General features: G+C 33.3%; 1 protein-coding gene across 6 annotated transcripts in view; it reads right to left on the bottom strand.

Moving 5' to 3' along the window:
• LOC139513912 (nuclear transcription factor Y subunit beta-like) overlaps nucleotides 1-16,704 on the bottom strand; it is a 131,570-nt gene that overhangs the window by 22,441 nt on the left and 92,425 nt on the right. For all 6 annotated transcript variants that reach the window (XM_071302856.1, XM_071302852.1, XM_071302853.1 and 3 more), the window contains exon 7: nucleotides 3,865-3,946. In XM_071302856.1, the coding sequence (XP_071158957.1) occupies nucleotides 3,865-3,946 (82 nt within the window). The remainder of the gene's footprint in view (nucleotides 1-3,864; nucleotides 3,947-16,704) is intronic.

Below are 16,704 nucleotides of genomic sequence, written 5' to 3'. Positions count from 1 at the left end.
GATTTTCTAGGCACTATACAAATTCTATCGCCTGGTATTTCATTATCATAAGAAATCCGATGGACAAGGTATAATTTACAGGTACTACATTATTTTGTAAGATCCTCTATGATAGGTAATTCAGCTCATCTGTAAAAATTCCGTCTTCATGCCTTATATATCATGTACTCACTGAGATACAATGCTAGGTAAAAACTGATGAGGAAAGGTACCACTCATCCACCAAAAGCTTTATTATTGTAGAGTCTAGATGTCGAGTGGTCTAGCAGGTTAGGCATAGTGCAAGACGATTTGATAGCAAATTATCTTAGTAGCATGAGTTTGATACTAGCCAGGGAAGAACAATAAATTTGCTTCTGCATAATTTACAGATCTAACATTTTTTGGCTTATATTTAGACGAATTATATATACAGAATAGGTTTTCAGCCTTGTATCTCCATCACTGATGATCTGATGGAAAAAAAATCTGTTACAGAGTTGTCACTGGTTTAGAGGTAATTATAATATAATTATTTCTGTGACTGCATCCTACATTAGTTTGTAAGATCCTCTACGATATATAATTTAGCTGTTACAACACTAGATGAAAACTTATGCGGATTTTAAGGTAACTCCCAGCTAACGAAAGCTTTATTGTTGTAGAACCTATAGGTGGTCAAGTGGTCTAGCGCGTCGGACATTGTGCAAGGGGATTTGGTGCCAATATATTTCATAAGCACGAGTTCGAATTAAAATATTTGATATAAATTTGTATTGAAATCATTAAATAGTTATGTTTTATCTAAAAATTGTCGTCGTGGTAATTAATTTGACAGATCAATTGTCCAGTATATTGATTGCTATTGTTAATCCAAAAAACATAGAATTAATTAGAACTTGTCTATAAGCTCGGGGCAAGATCTTAAGAAAACATAATTAGTATACATGTTTTTGTAATAGAAACTTTAAATCAGTAATAAGATTAAATTTTACGATTTACTTCATTATTTCATATTTGATCTAATATTGTGTAGACCTACATCTGAATGTGCAACCTCTGTCGTGCAAGGCTTTGTCATACTTTAAACCAAATGCTAACTCAAAAATTGTAAAATGCAAACCAGTGTGAATGTAACCAATGTATACTTGATAGTACGAGTAACATGCTTAATCATTTCAAATTAAAACACTCCACATGATTTTTGAAGACAACAAGAGAAAATTAAAGAATCATCAGTTTCAGGCATATTCAATTCTAAAAATCAAGACAGGTCTTTTTTTATTTTTCAATCTGAAGTTACATGTAATACATACGCCATAGTTGATATGGTGTATTTGATTATAAAAAGTCAAATTTCGCTGAGGTAACTGCAAACAGAGAACATTTTGGCCAATTGTTGTCTGGGAAGCCAATAATTCAAATTAGAAACTCTCAAAAGCCTGTATTGTTCACCTGTATCTACTGTGGTTTAGGAATTCATGTTTGATAAGGTTAAAATCATAATAAATAGTATAAGATACCTTAATAATGATTGAGGCCAAGTTTGGCTTAATTTGACTGGTTGTTAAATTAAAAGCAGAAGATTTTTGAAAAAAATACCAACAAATTGAGCGTCACTGATGAGTCTTTTGTAGATGAAATGCACGTCTGGCGTAAATACAAAATTCAATCCTGGTATCTATGATGAGTTTATTGCAGAAGAGAACTTAAAAGGAAAATAACTCCAATAAGATTTAAATTGAAAATTTTGGTCATGTAACCAACTCAAGTGCAGCAACCCAACAGGTTGTCTGATTCACCTGATGAAGAATATTGCCCTAATGTCAGATTTGCTCTAAATATTTGAGTTCCAGAGAAAAAAAGCCAAAAACTGCATTTTACCCCTATGTTCTATTTTTAGCCATGTCGGCCATGTTGCTTGGCAGGCGAGGTCATAGGCATCATAGGACACATTTTTTAAACCAGGTACCCTAATGATTGTGGTCAAGTTTGGTAAAATTTATCTTTGTAGTTTCAAAGAAGAAGACTTTTGTAGAAGTTAAAGACGATGAACAACGACAATGGACGCCAGGTGATGAGAAAAGCATACATGGCCCTTTGGGCCAGGTGGGTTAAAAAAAAAATCTGTGAAATTTTGACAAATTAAAGACTTTTCATCTGAAAAAAAGTATATGTACACAAGTTTTATAATAAAATCAAAGCGCTGAAGGTAGTAAACCAAAAACCAAGGCAAACCTAATTATGAAAAATGTGGCAGTGTTGTGTCAACATTAAACATTCATATATTGTACAATTATTAAGGAAAATGATTTATATGTTATCAAGGTTTCAAAAGCAATGCATATATCCATGTATAAAATTTATGGTGAGTCTGCAGTGGTACAAGTTCGCAATGATTGCAGATGTTCTAGTTAATAGTTAACGTTGGTTTTAGATGACTGTTAGTTGTACAAGTTGACTTAGTACAAACATGTAATAGTATGAATGGACTGGTTTCCCTGGAAAGAAAACTGAGTTTGTGTTCTATAGTACAAAAGTTATGAGACACAAATCAGACAAATGTTCACTACTACAGGGATCAATGGTGAGGTCTGACTGAACTGTCCATAGTAAATGTAAATGATTTCTTATATTGTCCCATACATGAATATATATGGTTTAGAGTTGGGGATCTTGATGGTTTTCAAGTTCTTAAACAGGAAGGGGTAGGGTGACCCCAGGGACTTCCCCTATATTTCATTTGATTTGTCATATTGTCCCATACATGAATATATATGGTTTAGGGGTGGGGATCTCATCGCTTTCCAAGTTCTCAAACAGGAGGGGGTAAGGTGACACAGGGACTCCCCCTATATTTCATTTAATTAGTTATATTGACCCATACATGAATATATATTGTTTAGGGTAGGGGATCTCAACCAATTCCAAGTTTTCAAACAGGAGGGGTGGGGTGACCATAGGGACTCCCCTATATTTGATTTGATTCGTTATATTGTCCCATATATGAGTATATATGGTTTAGGGGTGTGGATCTTGACCTTTTACAAGTTCTCAAACTGAAGGGTGTACAGTGACCCCAGGGACTCCCCCTATAATTCATTTGAATTGTTATATTGTCCCATACATGAATATATATGGGTAAGGGATGGGGATCTCAACGGTTTTCAAAATCTAAACCAGGAGTGGTGGGGTGACCCCAGCGACTCCTCCTATATTTTATTGATTTTTTATATTGTCACAAACATGAATATATATGGTTAAGGGGTGGGGATCTCGACCGTTTCCAAGTTCTCAAACAGGAGGGGGTGGGGTGACTCCAGGGACTTCCCCTACATTTTGTTTGATTTATTATATTGTCCCATACTTGAATATATATGGTTTTGGGGTTGGGATCTCGACCGTTTCCAAGTTCTCAAACAGGAGGGGGTGGGTTGACTCCAGGAACTCCCACTATATTTCATTTTTTTATCATATGGTCCCATACATGAATATATATAGTTTAGGGGTGGAGTGTAGATCTCATCCGTTTCCATATATCAAACAGGAGGGGATATGGTGACTACAGGGACTCCCCCTGTATTTCATTTGATTTGTTATATAGTCCCATACATGAGTATGTATTGTTAAGGGGTGGGGATTTTGACCATTTCCAACGGGAGGGGGTGGGTCAACTCTAGGGACCCCCCTATATTTCATTTGATTAATTATATTGTCCCATACTTAAATATATATTGTGTTTAGGGGTGGGGATCTCGACCATTTCGTAAGTTCCCAAACAGGAGGAGGTGGGTTAGTTTATACATGTATTTAGTTATATATATGCATCATTTTTTTTCTTCATTTTTTGGATTTGAAGTTTCATATGACTAAAATAATACAAACCAAATGGCTCCTCTGCAATTTCATCCAACTGTACATCACCTCCAGCTCCATGGCCACTGACAGATTTATCTCCCTTGTTAGCCTAAAATATCAAATACAAAAAGTGACATACATAGATTCTACCACTGCATCGAGTGTCATACAATATTTATCCACTCAAGACAGTAAAATGTTCAAATTTAAAGTGTGAGGCTCGCTGAGCGTTTTAAATATTCAAAATTTAACTGTCGAGAGTGGTATTAAATAGCGTATTATAGGAGATTTGGTCAATGTTGGTGGTGGAATCTGTTTCTCTAATGATTTTCGAATAATCTGCAAAAAGATGTGTTCTTTCTATGTGACGTCATCAGGCATATTGGTCACCTTTTTTCATTCTGTCACAATAGACAATTCAGAGATAAGCAAGAGAATTCCACATCATAAAAACATTTAATCAACATGTGGTTAAAATTCGATTGTGATGTCGACTTTTCATGTTTTCCTCTGAATTTCCTATTGTGACGGCATGAAAAAAGGTGACCATGCCTGATGACGTCACATAGGAAGAACACATCTTTTTGCAGATCAGTCACAAAGAAGGAATAAGTTTGCCTCCGTATTGTTTGAAAATCATCAGAGAAACAGATTCAACCACCAAATCTCGTGTAATACGATATTTATCCACTCTCGACAATTAAATTTTAAATATTTAAAATGCTCGGCGAGCCTCACGTTTTAAATTTGAAAATTTAACTGTTTTGAGTGGATAAATATCGTATTACACTCGATGCAGTGGTAGAATCTATATTTATACAATTAATGCAGAAAAGGATAAATTGACAAAGAATCAGAGAAACATGTTTAAATGCACATGAAATCTTTTTTTTTTTTTTTTTTTTTTATCTCTGTACTGTCCTTGGTATTTTGATTGCTATTCTTTTCATTGTATCTTCGGCATGTACTTTTCAAACAACAAATGTAATATTTTTGTTTAATTAATATTTTTTTCAACTTTGCCCAGAACATGGCTAGGGGAGATAACACAGATAGTAGGGGAGATAACTCTGATAAAGTAATTTTATAAAAAATAGCGTTGTGAATTTACCTATTTTAATATGTAGCAATAAAACAAGTCTCTTGACCCCATTTTTCTTTGTCTTAACTGAAAGCATGTAATAAGATCTGGAGCTGTCTTCTCACATTTTATCTTAAAATTCTATGGTGTAGTTTTCTTTTTATCACGCAAAATAGGCTTTTCCATGAATAATCTATAGAAAGTTTGACAATTTTGCATAACCTGTAGAGTGAAAAAAGTGATGTGATCTAGCGACCTTAATAATAATATACATGTACTTCAATAAAACTGGTGATAATTACGTAGTTTCCTATCCCTAGATTTTCCATGCAGCTCCTCTTATTCCATGAAAAAATGATAGAATTTTTTTTCATGGAATTATGTTGTATTTCATGAAAAAATATTACTGATGGAAAACTTATATGTATCCCTTATTTCATCATTTCAATGATAAGATTAAAAACTTTCCATGGAATTCCATTGAAAAAAAAAACACTTTTTGGATGGAAAATGGGATGAAAAGTAGACTAATTAATAAAACTTTGTAGATGAATGGAAAAAGGATAGAAAGTGAACTTAGAAATATTTTTGAGATGGAAAAAAAGGATAGAATGAAAAGAGGGTTGACTGATCGTTAACTTTAGCAATCTTTGTGTAGTTAACAGGAAATATTATGAACATACAGTGTGAGGCCGAATGTAAAGTAGCACATGGATTTATACATTTTTTGTTCAATTATTATTACTGAAAACATTTGTAAAGATTGTAAATACACAATTCTATACGACCGCCAAATTACCTGAACTGATCTCTTTGAAATTAAATAAGAAGATTTTGTGGATAATGGTCCCATAGGTTTAGGAATAAAACAAGCATTTTTCTCTTTTCAGGATAATTACTTGTGTATAATTATTTCAATTGCTTTGAAATTGTACCACAATGTTTAATACCACAAGTAAAAGGTTTTGATTCATTTTAGGGTTTATGGTGTCATCAGTGTAAAAATTAAGGGCCGAAAAGGCGCCAAAAACAAGTGTTTTTGTAGTTTCTGGACAATAACTTGTGTGTAAGTGTATGGATCTCTCTGACATTGTACCACAAAGTACCATATCACAAAATGAAGGATGGGATTGAGTTTGGGGGTTATTGTCCCATTCATGCAGGAATTAGAGGCCATAAAAGAGCAAAAAAAACAAGCATTTTTCTAGTTTCCATACAATAACTTGTGTTTAAGTGTATGGATCTCTCTGAAATTATACTAAAAGGTGCCATACTACAAAGGAAAGGTTGGGATAGAGTGTTGGGGTCATTGCTCCAAAAAGTAAAATCACAAAAATACTGAACTCAGAGAAGGGGGGGGGGTCCAATTTTTTAAGAGGTTTAATTTTTTTCCCCCAAATTTTTCAAATTTCAAATTTTGGAAAAGTTTCAAGAAGTAATCTTTAATTGCACAGTATTGCCCAATTGATTTGTGAGACCTTGACATTTTTTTTGTGTCAGAAACCTATTTAATGTAAAAAAAAATATGATCACAATCCAAATTCAGAAAGTATCAAGCTTGATTATTGTGTCCATGAATAAGCCCATCCGGTTCAGGGTTCAACCTCTGCAGTCATATCAGGCTGCGCTCAGCGAGCATTTTATTTTCATTATGATATACCGGTATATAAAATATTCAAGATATAGGTTCATGTAATCAACAGTATTAAATTTGGGCACTTTTCAAAGAAATCAGATAATTCCTTATACAACCCCCAACACATTTAGAATTTGAACAAGCAAATATGTCTTCTCTCATGAACAAAATGTAAAATTAACATTGGATGCAGATGAAATAGTTCCAAACAGTTCACATTAAAATTGCAGATTTATTCTCTGAAGACTTGCATTTATGACTGTTGGATTTAGAAATATATCTTTTGGAAAGTACACTGATATAGATTCCATCATTATAAATCTTTTGGTAAGTACACTGATATTGATTTTACCATTTTGAATATGTGCAGGCTCCTTTAGTACAACACAATAACATAATGAAAAATCCTACTAGATAGTAGATTTACACTTGTAATTATGATGATTGTGTAAGACAAGACAAACTTTAATGTATTATAATAACTAGTAATCCATTAAATGAAGTCATTTGATTATAAAATTTAAAATCTTTGGAATGGTTGCCAATGAGACATAGATCTTGACCTGATAAACAATTTTACCTAACCCTGTGTCAGATTGGCTCTACATGCTTTGGTTTCAGAGATTTAAGCCAAAATTTACATTTTACCTACATGTATGTTCTTTTTTTTAGTCATGGTGGCCATCTTGGTTGGTTTTTAAAACTAGATACCCCAATGATGATAGTGGCCAACTTTGGTAAAATAAGGCCCAGTAGTTTCAGAGGAAAAGATTTTTGTAACAGTTAACGACAGACATCGTAAGCCAAGTGATGAGAAAAGCTAACTTGGTCCATTGTGCCAGGTAGGCTAAAAATAGGGAATGTGTCAATAGGACATAGATGATGCCCCTGCTTGCATATAAAGTTGTAAAGGGACATTACTCCTGAACTGTTTAAGTGATGATACCCAGATTTATACTTGATCTGAGTTTTGTGGTAATAAGCATTGTGTATAAGTTTCATAACATTTGGTTGAGGCAAACTAAAGTAAGGGAAGGGAAACAAAAATTCAGCATTTTTTCCATTTATAAAGGTGCATTATAACTAGTATAAGTGACACCAAAATTCAAACCCGATCTGAGTTTTGTGGAAATAAGCATTGTGTATAAGTTTCATAACATTTGCAAACTTAAGTTAGAGAATGGAAACTGATTTTTCTATTGTAAAGGGGCATAACTCTAAAGTGGTAAAAGTGACACTACCAAAATGCATACTTGATGTGACACTGCTTTGTCGTAATGAGCATTGTTTATAAGTTTCACAACATTTGGATGAGGCAAACTAATTAAAGTAAAAGAACGGAAACCAACGTCTGTACAGACGTACAAAGTGACAAGGGTAAAACTTAATGCCTCCTTCTCTACTAGTTGGGGGATAAAAGTTTTGACAATAATTGTACACATGAGAATGCTGACAATGCAATTAACCGTAAAATCAATATTTCCAAGGGGCCTGACTCTTTTAAAAATGTTTCACAAGCTCTGATTTTTCGAAACCCATCAAAGCCATTGCTTATATAAACCTATTATATAAATTAAAATTAAATGCTTCGATGAGCACAGCCTCATAAGTCCTCAGAGGTCAAACCCTGAACAGTTTGGGCAAGCTTGGAGTTTGGACACAATATTCAAGCTTGATACTGTTTATATAATATTTTCTGACACAAAATAAATGTGGTCAAAGATCTTGTAAATTTTGAAATAGGACATTTGATTTACCTAGTTTGGCCTGACATCCAAAATCAAATCAAAGTGATGGATATTATTTATGGAAAGATTGAGAGAGGTACTGTAAGTTTGAATAATTTCATATCAAGGTTACTTATTATGGTGGGGACAAAAAAAGAAAATTAATAAAGCACTAATGCTGTAAATTACATAAAACAGCAGGTCTTAAGCAGGAAAAGTGCTTTTCCAGCATGAAGATTAAACAATACTGCAGACTAAACCATTAAAATACCATTAACAAACCATTAAATCTCATGAATCCATTAAAATCGCCCATTACTTTTTGTCAGAAAATGATTAATAGTTTTGTAAAATATGCCATTAAAATAAAGATTAATGGCAAGCATCCATGAAATTTTCATTACTTTTACATTAATTTTACTAAAAAGGTTCCCTCTTCACGAGATTAATGGGCATTAAGATAATGATGGGCATTATTTCTGTAGAGAAAAAAGTAAGGCCCATGAAAGTGATAAATAATATCAAACTAATGGCCATAAATGAAATCAAATCAATGTTATGACCTCTGTTATTTTTAATGGCCATTTATTAGTACAAGACCTATATAAGGACCCATTACTTTACATAACTTATATATTAATGCCCATTACTTGACATGATTTAAATATTATTATTTTAATGATCATTAACCAACCTGATTTATAAATCAATGTCTATTACTTTACATGATTTTCATATTAATGCCTATTTCATGTCTTTTCCATACTCCTAGCTATAGCTGACAGGTTCTTTATTATTTTGTGTTTGTTGTCCTTTCCACAGTACCGAAGTTTGAAACCAGGAGAAAAACACTATATACTCATATTGCTTGGAATGCAAGATTCCAATAAAAAAAAACTATACCCACAAACCGCTGCATCAATATGATCAGCTCAAATACGACAAGCTTTTTAGAAAAGCTATTACTTGTAAGGTTGATCGCACATAAAACTGGCCACTCGGTGATTGATACTTCGACACAAAGTTTGTGTAGATAAGATTGAAACAACAGCAGGGATCCAGTTTAGATGGCACAGAACATATTTAAACTCGGTAAATTTTGACAGACCCGAAATTCCGGATAATAATAATCGAACGTTCCGGAAATTCTGGTCCATCGTTTATAATATTTTATATTCGCCGGATGTGACGTTTCTTGGAAATAATGGGATACAATTTTGAAAGCAGAATACAGTCTAAGCAAAATAAACATTTGCCAACCTCAAATGGAATCGTATCTTATTTTATCATTTCTTTTTGATATTTCTGGAAAAATTTTGCATCAATAAGCACAGAAAAGGTAGGACTTTGTAATAATGTAAAATTATTAGCCGGCAATGAAGATTGCATGCAAATGTTGAGTCTCAAAGTTCCCCCTAGTCCGAGATTAGTCTGACGTCCAACGGCTGTTTTGCCAGACAAGTTGGGGCCGTGGGACGTCAGAGCTCGTCCCATATTAAAAAGTGGATATTTGCCCACCCAAAACAGATGCGCTGCTTTGTCGCTATTGATGCCGACTGACGGCCTTGGAATTATATAAATCGGGCATCAATCTATTCATTTTTCATTTATCTCTTCATTTATGTTAGTTTCACCTACCTAAGAACCTTTATTTTTCCATATTTTAACAGTTTTCACAGTGACCCATCGATTTCGGCATTTTGACTTTCACTTTCAAATGGACGTCAAGTTACGAGAGAGTTCGTGGTCTCGAGACTCAAAATATGCAAATAATTATATTTTTTCACCTCCTTTATAGGAGATCGATGTTTAACATTTAGTAGCCAACCACGATTTTTCACCTCCTTTACAGGAGATCGGTATGAAGCATTTAGTTCCGACCACGTTACAGTCGGAAGCTCTCGGACATTTAGATAACTTGCATCGTAAATGAACGAGGTGTTACATAATGTAAATGTAAATCATCACTGTTTTCTCGTGGTCACGTGATTATCTTTGAAAATGAAAGGCAAAATGCCGAAATCGATGGGTCACTGTGAAAACTGTTAAAATATGGAAAAATAAAGCTTGGGAGGTAGGTGAAACTTACATAAATGAAGAGATAAATGAAAAATGAACAGATTGATGCCCGATTTATATAATTCCAAATCCATCAGTCGGCATCAGAAGCGACGAAGCAGCGCATCTATTTTGGGTGGGCAAATATCCACTTTTTGATATGGGATGAGCTCTGACGTCCCACGGCCCCAGCTTGTCTGGCAAAACAGCCGTTGGACGTCAGAGTAATCTCGGACTAAGTTCCCCCCAAAATTTTCTCTCAAAGTTCAGACGTTATAACGTCGTAGGAAGGTGTCCCAAAAAAATAGCTTTGCAAGACGTCATTATTATTTGGACTAGTGTACACGGCCTTGCAAGGTTTCCATGCCTGTCAGACAGTTTTCACTTGACCTTGACGAGATTAATGGATTTTTGAACAGGGTTAAGTTTTACTGATAATGTCCATATCACTGGCAGGCCTTGTGTCATCTGACTTTGATCATATTTTCATGATACAGTGATCAAAATTGTCTTTTTGTGTTTTGGTCTATTTCTAAAGGGGCAGTCGGACAGCACTTTAAATTGGACCCCACCATGCATAAATTTGAATATTTCCATTAATTGCTCAGGTTATCTTTCTAAAATAACCACCACCGATCAAATTTCATTAGAAGAGCCTTCCATCCCCTACAGTCCCTATAATTAATTCAGCAGTGCCTTCCGACCCCCCCCCCCCCTTACAATTAATACTGGAACCCTAACATAAACAAGCCAGCCATTAAAGTGTTTAATTTGTGGCTTGTAAAGAGTTAAATGGCCATTAAATACAAACACACCATTAAAGTACAAACCAGCCAATAAAGAAGAAATGATCCATCGATTGAGATAATAATGGCCGTTACATTCTTTTATAGATGTATCATTACTTTTTCATGCCAAATTTAATGGTTATTTTGTAATGCCCACTATTATGACTATCTTGTCGTTTTAATTGCCATTAAAATACAGGAATGGCCATTAAAAATCCCATAGAAATAATGGTGCTATTAATAACGGTTACATTTAATACACATTAAAATTTTGAAAACAGAATGCATGCCCATTAACTGTTATAAAATAGAAATTAATGGCCATTATCTGGTAAATGCATGCCCATTAATATATTTTATGAAAAAATTAAGTGCTTATAATTAATGGCCATTATTCCAAGTTTCATGGCTTTATTTAATGGTTAATATTCATTTTTTTAATGGCAAGACGATCAAAAAGTAAAATCACAAAAATACTGAACTTAAAAAAATTGCAATTCTAATATTCTCCTAGTAAATTTCACCATCATTCCTTTTAAGACATAAGACCAATAGATAAATTTAAAACTAAGAACTTTAAAGAGTCAACAAAAATAATTTAACAAGAGTGCACATACTGAAATGTCTCGCCTTCTTTACTAATCATTGATATTATGTTGATAGTCCTAAGTATAAAGCTTTATTACAACTGTCACATAAACTTAACATTAACCAAGATAGCTAAACAAAGACTAATGAACCATGAAAATGAGGTCAAGGTCAGATGAACCATGCCAGGCAGACATGTACAGCTAACAAAGCTTACATACAACAAATATAGTTGACCTACTACTTATAGAGTAAGAAAAATAGACAAAAACAAAAAAACTTAACACTGTGCAATGAACCGTGCAATTGAGGTCATGGTCAAATATAACCTGTGGGACTGAGATATAGATCATAATATATTTCCATACACCAAATATAGTTGACCTTTGGCATATAGTATTAGATAAAAAGACCTAAACTTAAAAACTTAACTTTGACCACTGAACCATGACAATTAGGTCAAGGTCAGATGACATCTGCCCGCTAGACATGTACAACTTACAATCATTCCATACAACAAATATAGTAGACCTATTGTATAAAGTATGAGAAAAACAGACCAAAACACAAAAACTTAAATATAACCACTGAACCATGAAAATGAGGTCAAGGTCAGATGACACCTGCCAGTTGGACATGTACACCTTCCATACACCAAATATACTAGCCCTATTGCTTATAGTATCTGAGATATGGACTTGACCACCAAAACTTAACCTTGTTCACTGATCCATGAAATGAGGTCGAGGTCAAGTGAAAACTGTCTGACGGGCATGCGGACCTCGCAAGGTACGCACATACTAAATATAGTTATCCAATTACTTATAATAAGAGAGAATTCAACATTACAAAAATTCTGAACTTTTTTTTCAAGTGGTCACTGAACCATGAAAATGAGGTCAATGACATTGGACATGTGACTGACGGAAACTTCGTAACATGAGGCATCTATATACAAAGTATGAAGCATTCAGGTCTTTCACCTTCTAAAATATAAACCTTTTAAGAAGTAAGCTAACGCCGCCGCAGCCGGATCACTATCCCTATGTCGAGCTTTCTGCAACAAAAGTTGCAGGCTCGATAAAAATGTTGTTTTGCAGCATTTTGTAAGTTAAAACATAGGTTATATGACATTGAAGATTAAAAGTTGTAGAGTGTCTTTTGATCAATTTATAAAGTATTTTCAAGCACATAGCATCGAAAATGTACTTTTCAACGTAAACAAATCCAAAAAACTTATTTTATTGAAATGTGGATTTTACCTTTCGTGATTGCAAAACTATATATTCATTCTTCTAAATATTCAACTGACTAAAATTGTTAATAAACATTTGAAGGGGAATAAAATTTAAGAAATAAAATGTTTTTGTTATGTAATTAAAAGCTTTTAAATTTTACTAACTGTTTCAAGCCAATTACTGATATGAATGAATGAATTTATTTGCAAAAAGCATTTACATGCTATGGCAATTATAACATATATTAAATATATGACACAATAATAAACAGCAGAAAACAACACATCATACAAAGTTAAGTAAGAATCTGACATCTCATTTTCCATGCTGCCTTTTATAATTACATAATTTTATAGTTACAGTTTTATTGACAGCTTTTAACAATTGATCCAGTTTATAAATATTTGGCCAAGAACAAAAGTATTTTGGTAAATAATGTGACCTTACAGGTCTGTATACAGGACAAACTAAAACAAAATAATATTCGTCTTCAACAACGTTCATATTACAACAAAGACATAATCGTAATTCTCTTGGAGTATTGGTATATCTACCAACTTCGATATTTAATTGAAATGTTCCACTACGTAGTTTTGTAAGTAATCGAACATCACAAAAGAAATTTAAGTAATTTTCAAGACAAAAATCTGTCTTGATTCTTCCATACATGCAAAGTTTTTCACAATCACATATAAAGATGTGGACCACTCTTGTAAATACAAATGTATTGATCAGTAATACGTTTTTTTTAACAATATCAATAAACAGCTGCGCCATGAGCGTATGATACGCCCGACGTCTTGTGTGGAAGTTTTATGCAATAATCATTAATAGTTTCTGAGAAAGTTTTAAGCAATAACCATATATTGTTTTTGAGAAACAGCGGGATATGTGAAACCCCCAACCCTTTTTTTTTTTTTTACAAAAAACTAAATATCACTAAAATAAAATTTTGAATCCAAACCAAAAAGTATACAGATCTTAAGATTAATATAACAAAGAAGTGTGTAAAGTTTTAAGCAATAATCATAAATTATTTTTGAGATACGGCGCGACATGTAAAAAAAACCCTCCCCTGTTTAACAAAATACTCAATAACTCCAAAAATAAAGTTTTGAATCATCACCAAAAAGTATACAGATCTTTAGATTAATATAACAAAGAAGTGTGTAACGTTTTAAGCAATAATCATAAATTGTTTTTGAGATACGGCACTACATGTAAAAAAAACCTCCCCCTTTTTTACAAAATACTCAATAACTCAAAAATGAAATTTTGAATCATCACCAAAAAGTATACAGATCTTCAGATTAATATAAAAAAGACATGTGTAAAGTTTTAAGCAATAATCATAAATCGTTTTTGAGATATGGTGCGACATGTAAAAAACCCATTTCCCCTTTTTTACAAAATACTCAATAACTCAAAAATAAAATTTTGAATCATTACCAAAAAGTATACAGATATTAAGATTAATATAATTAAGAAGTGTTTAAAGTTTTAAGCCATAATCAAGAATCGTTTTTGAGATAAGGTGCGACATGTGAAAAAACCACACCCCTGTTTTAGTTACAAAGTGCCGTTACTCAAAAAGTTTTAATCTTATTTTCACCAAAAAGTATACAGATCATTTGACCATCATAAGAAACAACTAGATTAAGTGTCATAAAATTTGGATAAGTCGTTCTCAAGTTATGGTGCAACATGTTTACGCCGGACAGACAGACGGACGGACACCGGACATTTGTATACCATAATATGTCCCGTCAAAATTTTGACGGGCGTATAAAAACTACATTAGTTACATCCTGTGAAATCCACAAAAAGTTCAGGCCCAGATTAGACAATAAATCTCGTACATAAGACACCCAATTTGTTTTACCATTAATAACATCTTTATACAGAAGCATGTACACATCGTAAACAACACTTATGAAACCAATATTTTAAAACTCTAATACGCCTTGAAACATACATAGGCAAATACCCAAGTTCACCACATAGAAAAATAATAGGTACATTTTTACCAACCTTTACAAGAAATCTAAAAAATTGGTTAAAAATTAATTCAATATCACGAGCACGATGAAAGCCCCATATTTCTGATGCGTAACTAAGAACGCAACCAACCATACTGTCAAATAAAATACAACATTGATCAGTTGAAATGTAAACGCTTTTGAGAGTATTCATTAGTGTTGATAAGGCATTGGATCCTTGCTGAGCCAGACGTTTCTCTGTTTGTAGAAATTTGCCATTAGAATGCAGTAATATTCCGAGGTAAACGTATGAATCAACTATTTGGAGTTCGTTGTTGTCATAGAAAAAATTATTCTAAACCCGCTGCCAGCCATTTCTAAATACAATTACTTTGGTTTTGTCAGTGTTTACTTCAATATTCCATTTTATACAATATGTTGACAATTTATTAAGTAACTGTTGTAAAATATCAGGTGATTTCCCAAACAAAACGGTATTGTCTGGGAATAAAATTAGGTATATCAAATATTCGTTCAGAGTTACGACATCATCAGTTGCATCAATAGACAAATCATTGACTATATCGTTTATGAAAAATAAAAATAACAGTGGAGATAACGGTTCTCCTTGTTTCACACCAAGCAGATTTTCAAATGACTCAGACAGCAAACCTCCAGATTTAACACGAAGTTGCACAGACGAATATATAGATTTCACCATAGCTACAAATTTAGTGCTTACGCCATTTCGTAATAATTTGTATATAAGGATTCTGCTACTGAGTTTATCAAACGCCTTACGAAGTCCACAAATGCGCAATATAATTTATTTTTTTGCTGAAGAACATGCGATATAATACCGTGAAGAACAAATTTTGCATCTATGGTAGATTTGCCTGGCCTAAACCCAAACTGAGTGTTTATTAGTTTCTCCTCTTCCTCGCACCAAGATAGTAACCGATTAGCAAGTATACTTGTAAAAAGTTTGGTAGGACACTCACAAGCACGATAGGTCTATAATTGTTGGGATCAGATAAATCACCGCTTTTCAGTACGGGAATACGATACACTCAGTCCAAAAATCAGGATATATTCCACTGTGTAATATATAATTAAATAATGTTTTTAAAAGTGGTGCAAAAAATACCGGACTGGCCCTGAACATTTCGCCAACAATGTTATCATTTCTCGCACTTTTCCCAGATTTCAGTTTCGTTATCGCTTTTAAAATATCGTCCTCTATGAATTCAGAATCTAAAACATGTATGTCTATAGCTAAATTATCAAAAGTTTCATTATTTAATAGATTTGATACTTCCTCAAAAGCTCCGGATGATCAGCACCGAGAACATTTTCAAAGTATCTAGACATCTTTTCATTATCAATTACACATTTTTTCTTGCTTTTATGCTTAACTGTTGACCAAAATTTTCTGGGATCCGTTTTGGCTATATTACACAGTTCCATGCCTTTTCTCCGTTTAAAAGTATATTGTGCTTGGCGTTTTATTTTATTGAAACTCTTTCTAGTAACTTCATAAGAGAGTCTATTTATATCATTAGGATGACGTTGAAAAAAGTTCCTTGCTTTATGAAAATGTTGGCGAGCTTTTTCACATTTTTCATAGAACCATTCATTATTTGGCCTTTTGGAATTGTTGTTGTCTCTGATTAAAACAGTACGACCAAATATATCAAAACCACAATCGTACATGTATAATATGTCCGTGATCTTTCGAACTGCGGAGTTCATATCGTCGACAGATGAAATGT

Source organism: Mytilus edulis, chromosome 1, assembly GCF_963676685.1.
Source record: "Mytilus edulis chromosome 1, xbMytEdul2.2, whole genome shotgun sequence".
Taxonomy (NCBI): Eukaryota; Metazoa; Mollusca; class Bivalvia; order Mytilida; family Mytilidae; genus Mytilus; species Mytilus edulis.
Note: the sequence above shows the minus strand (reverse complement) of the source record. Positions and strands in the feature narration are given on the sequence as shown.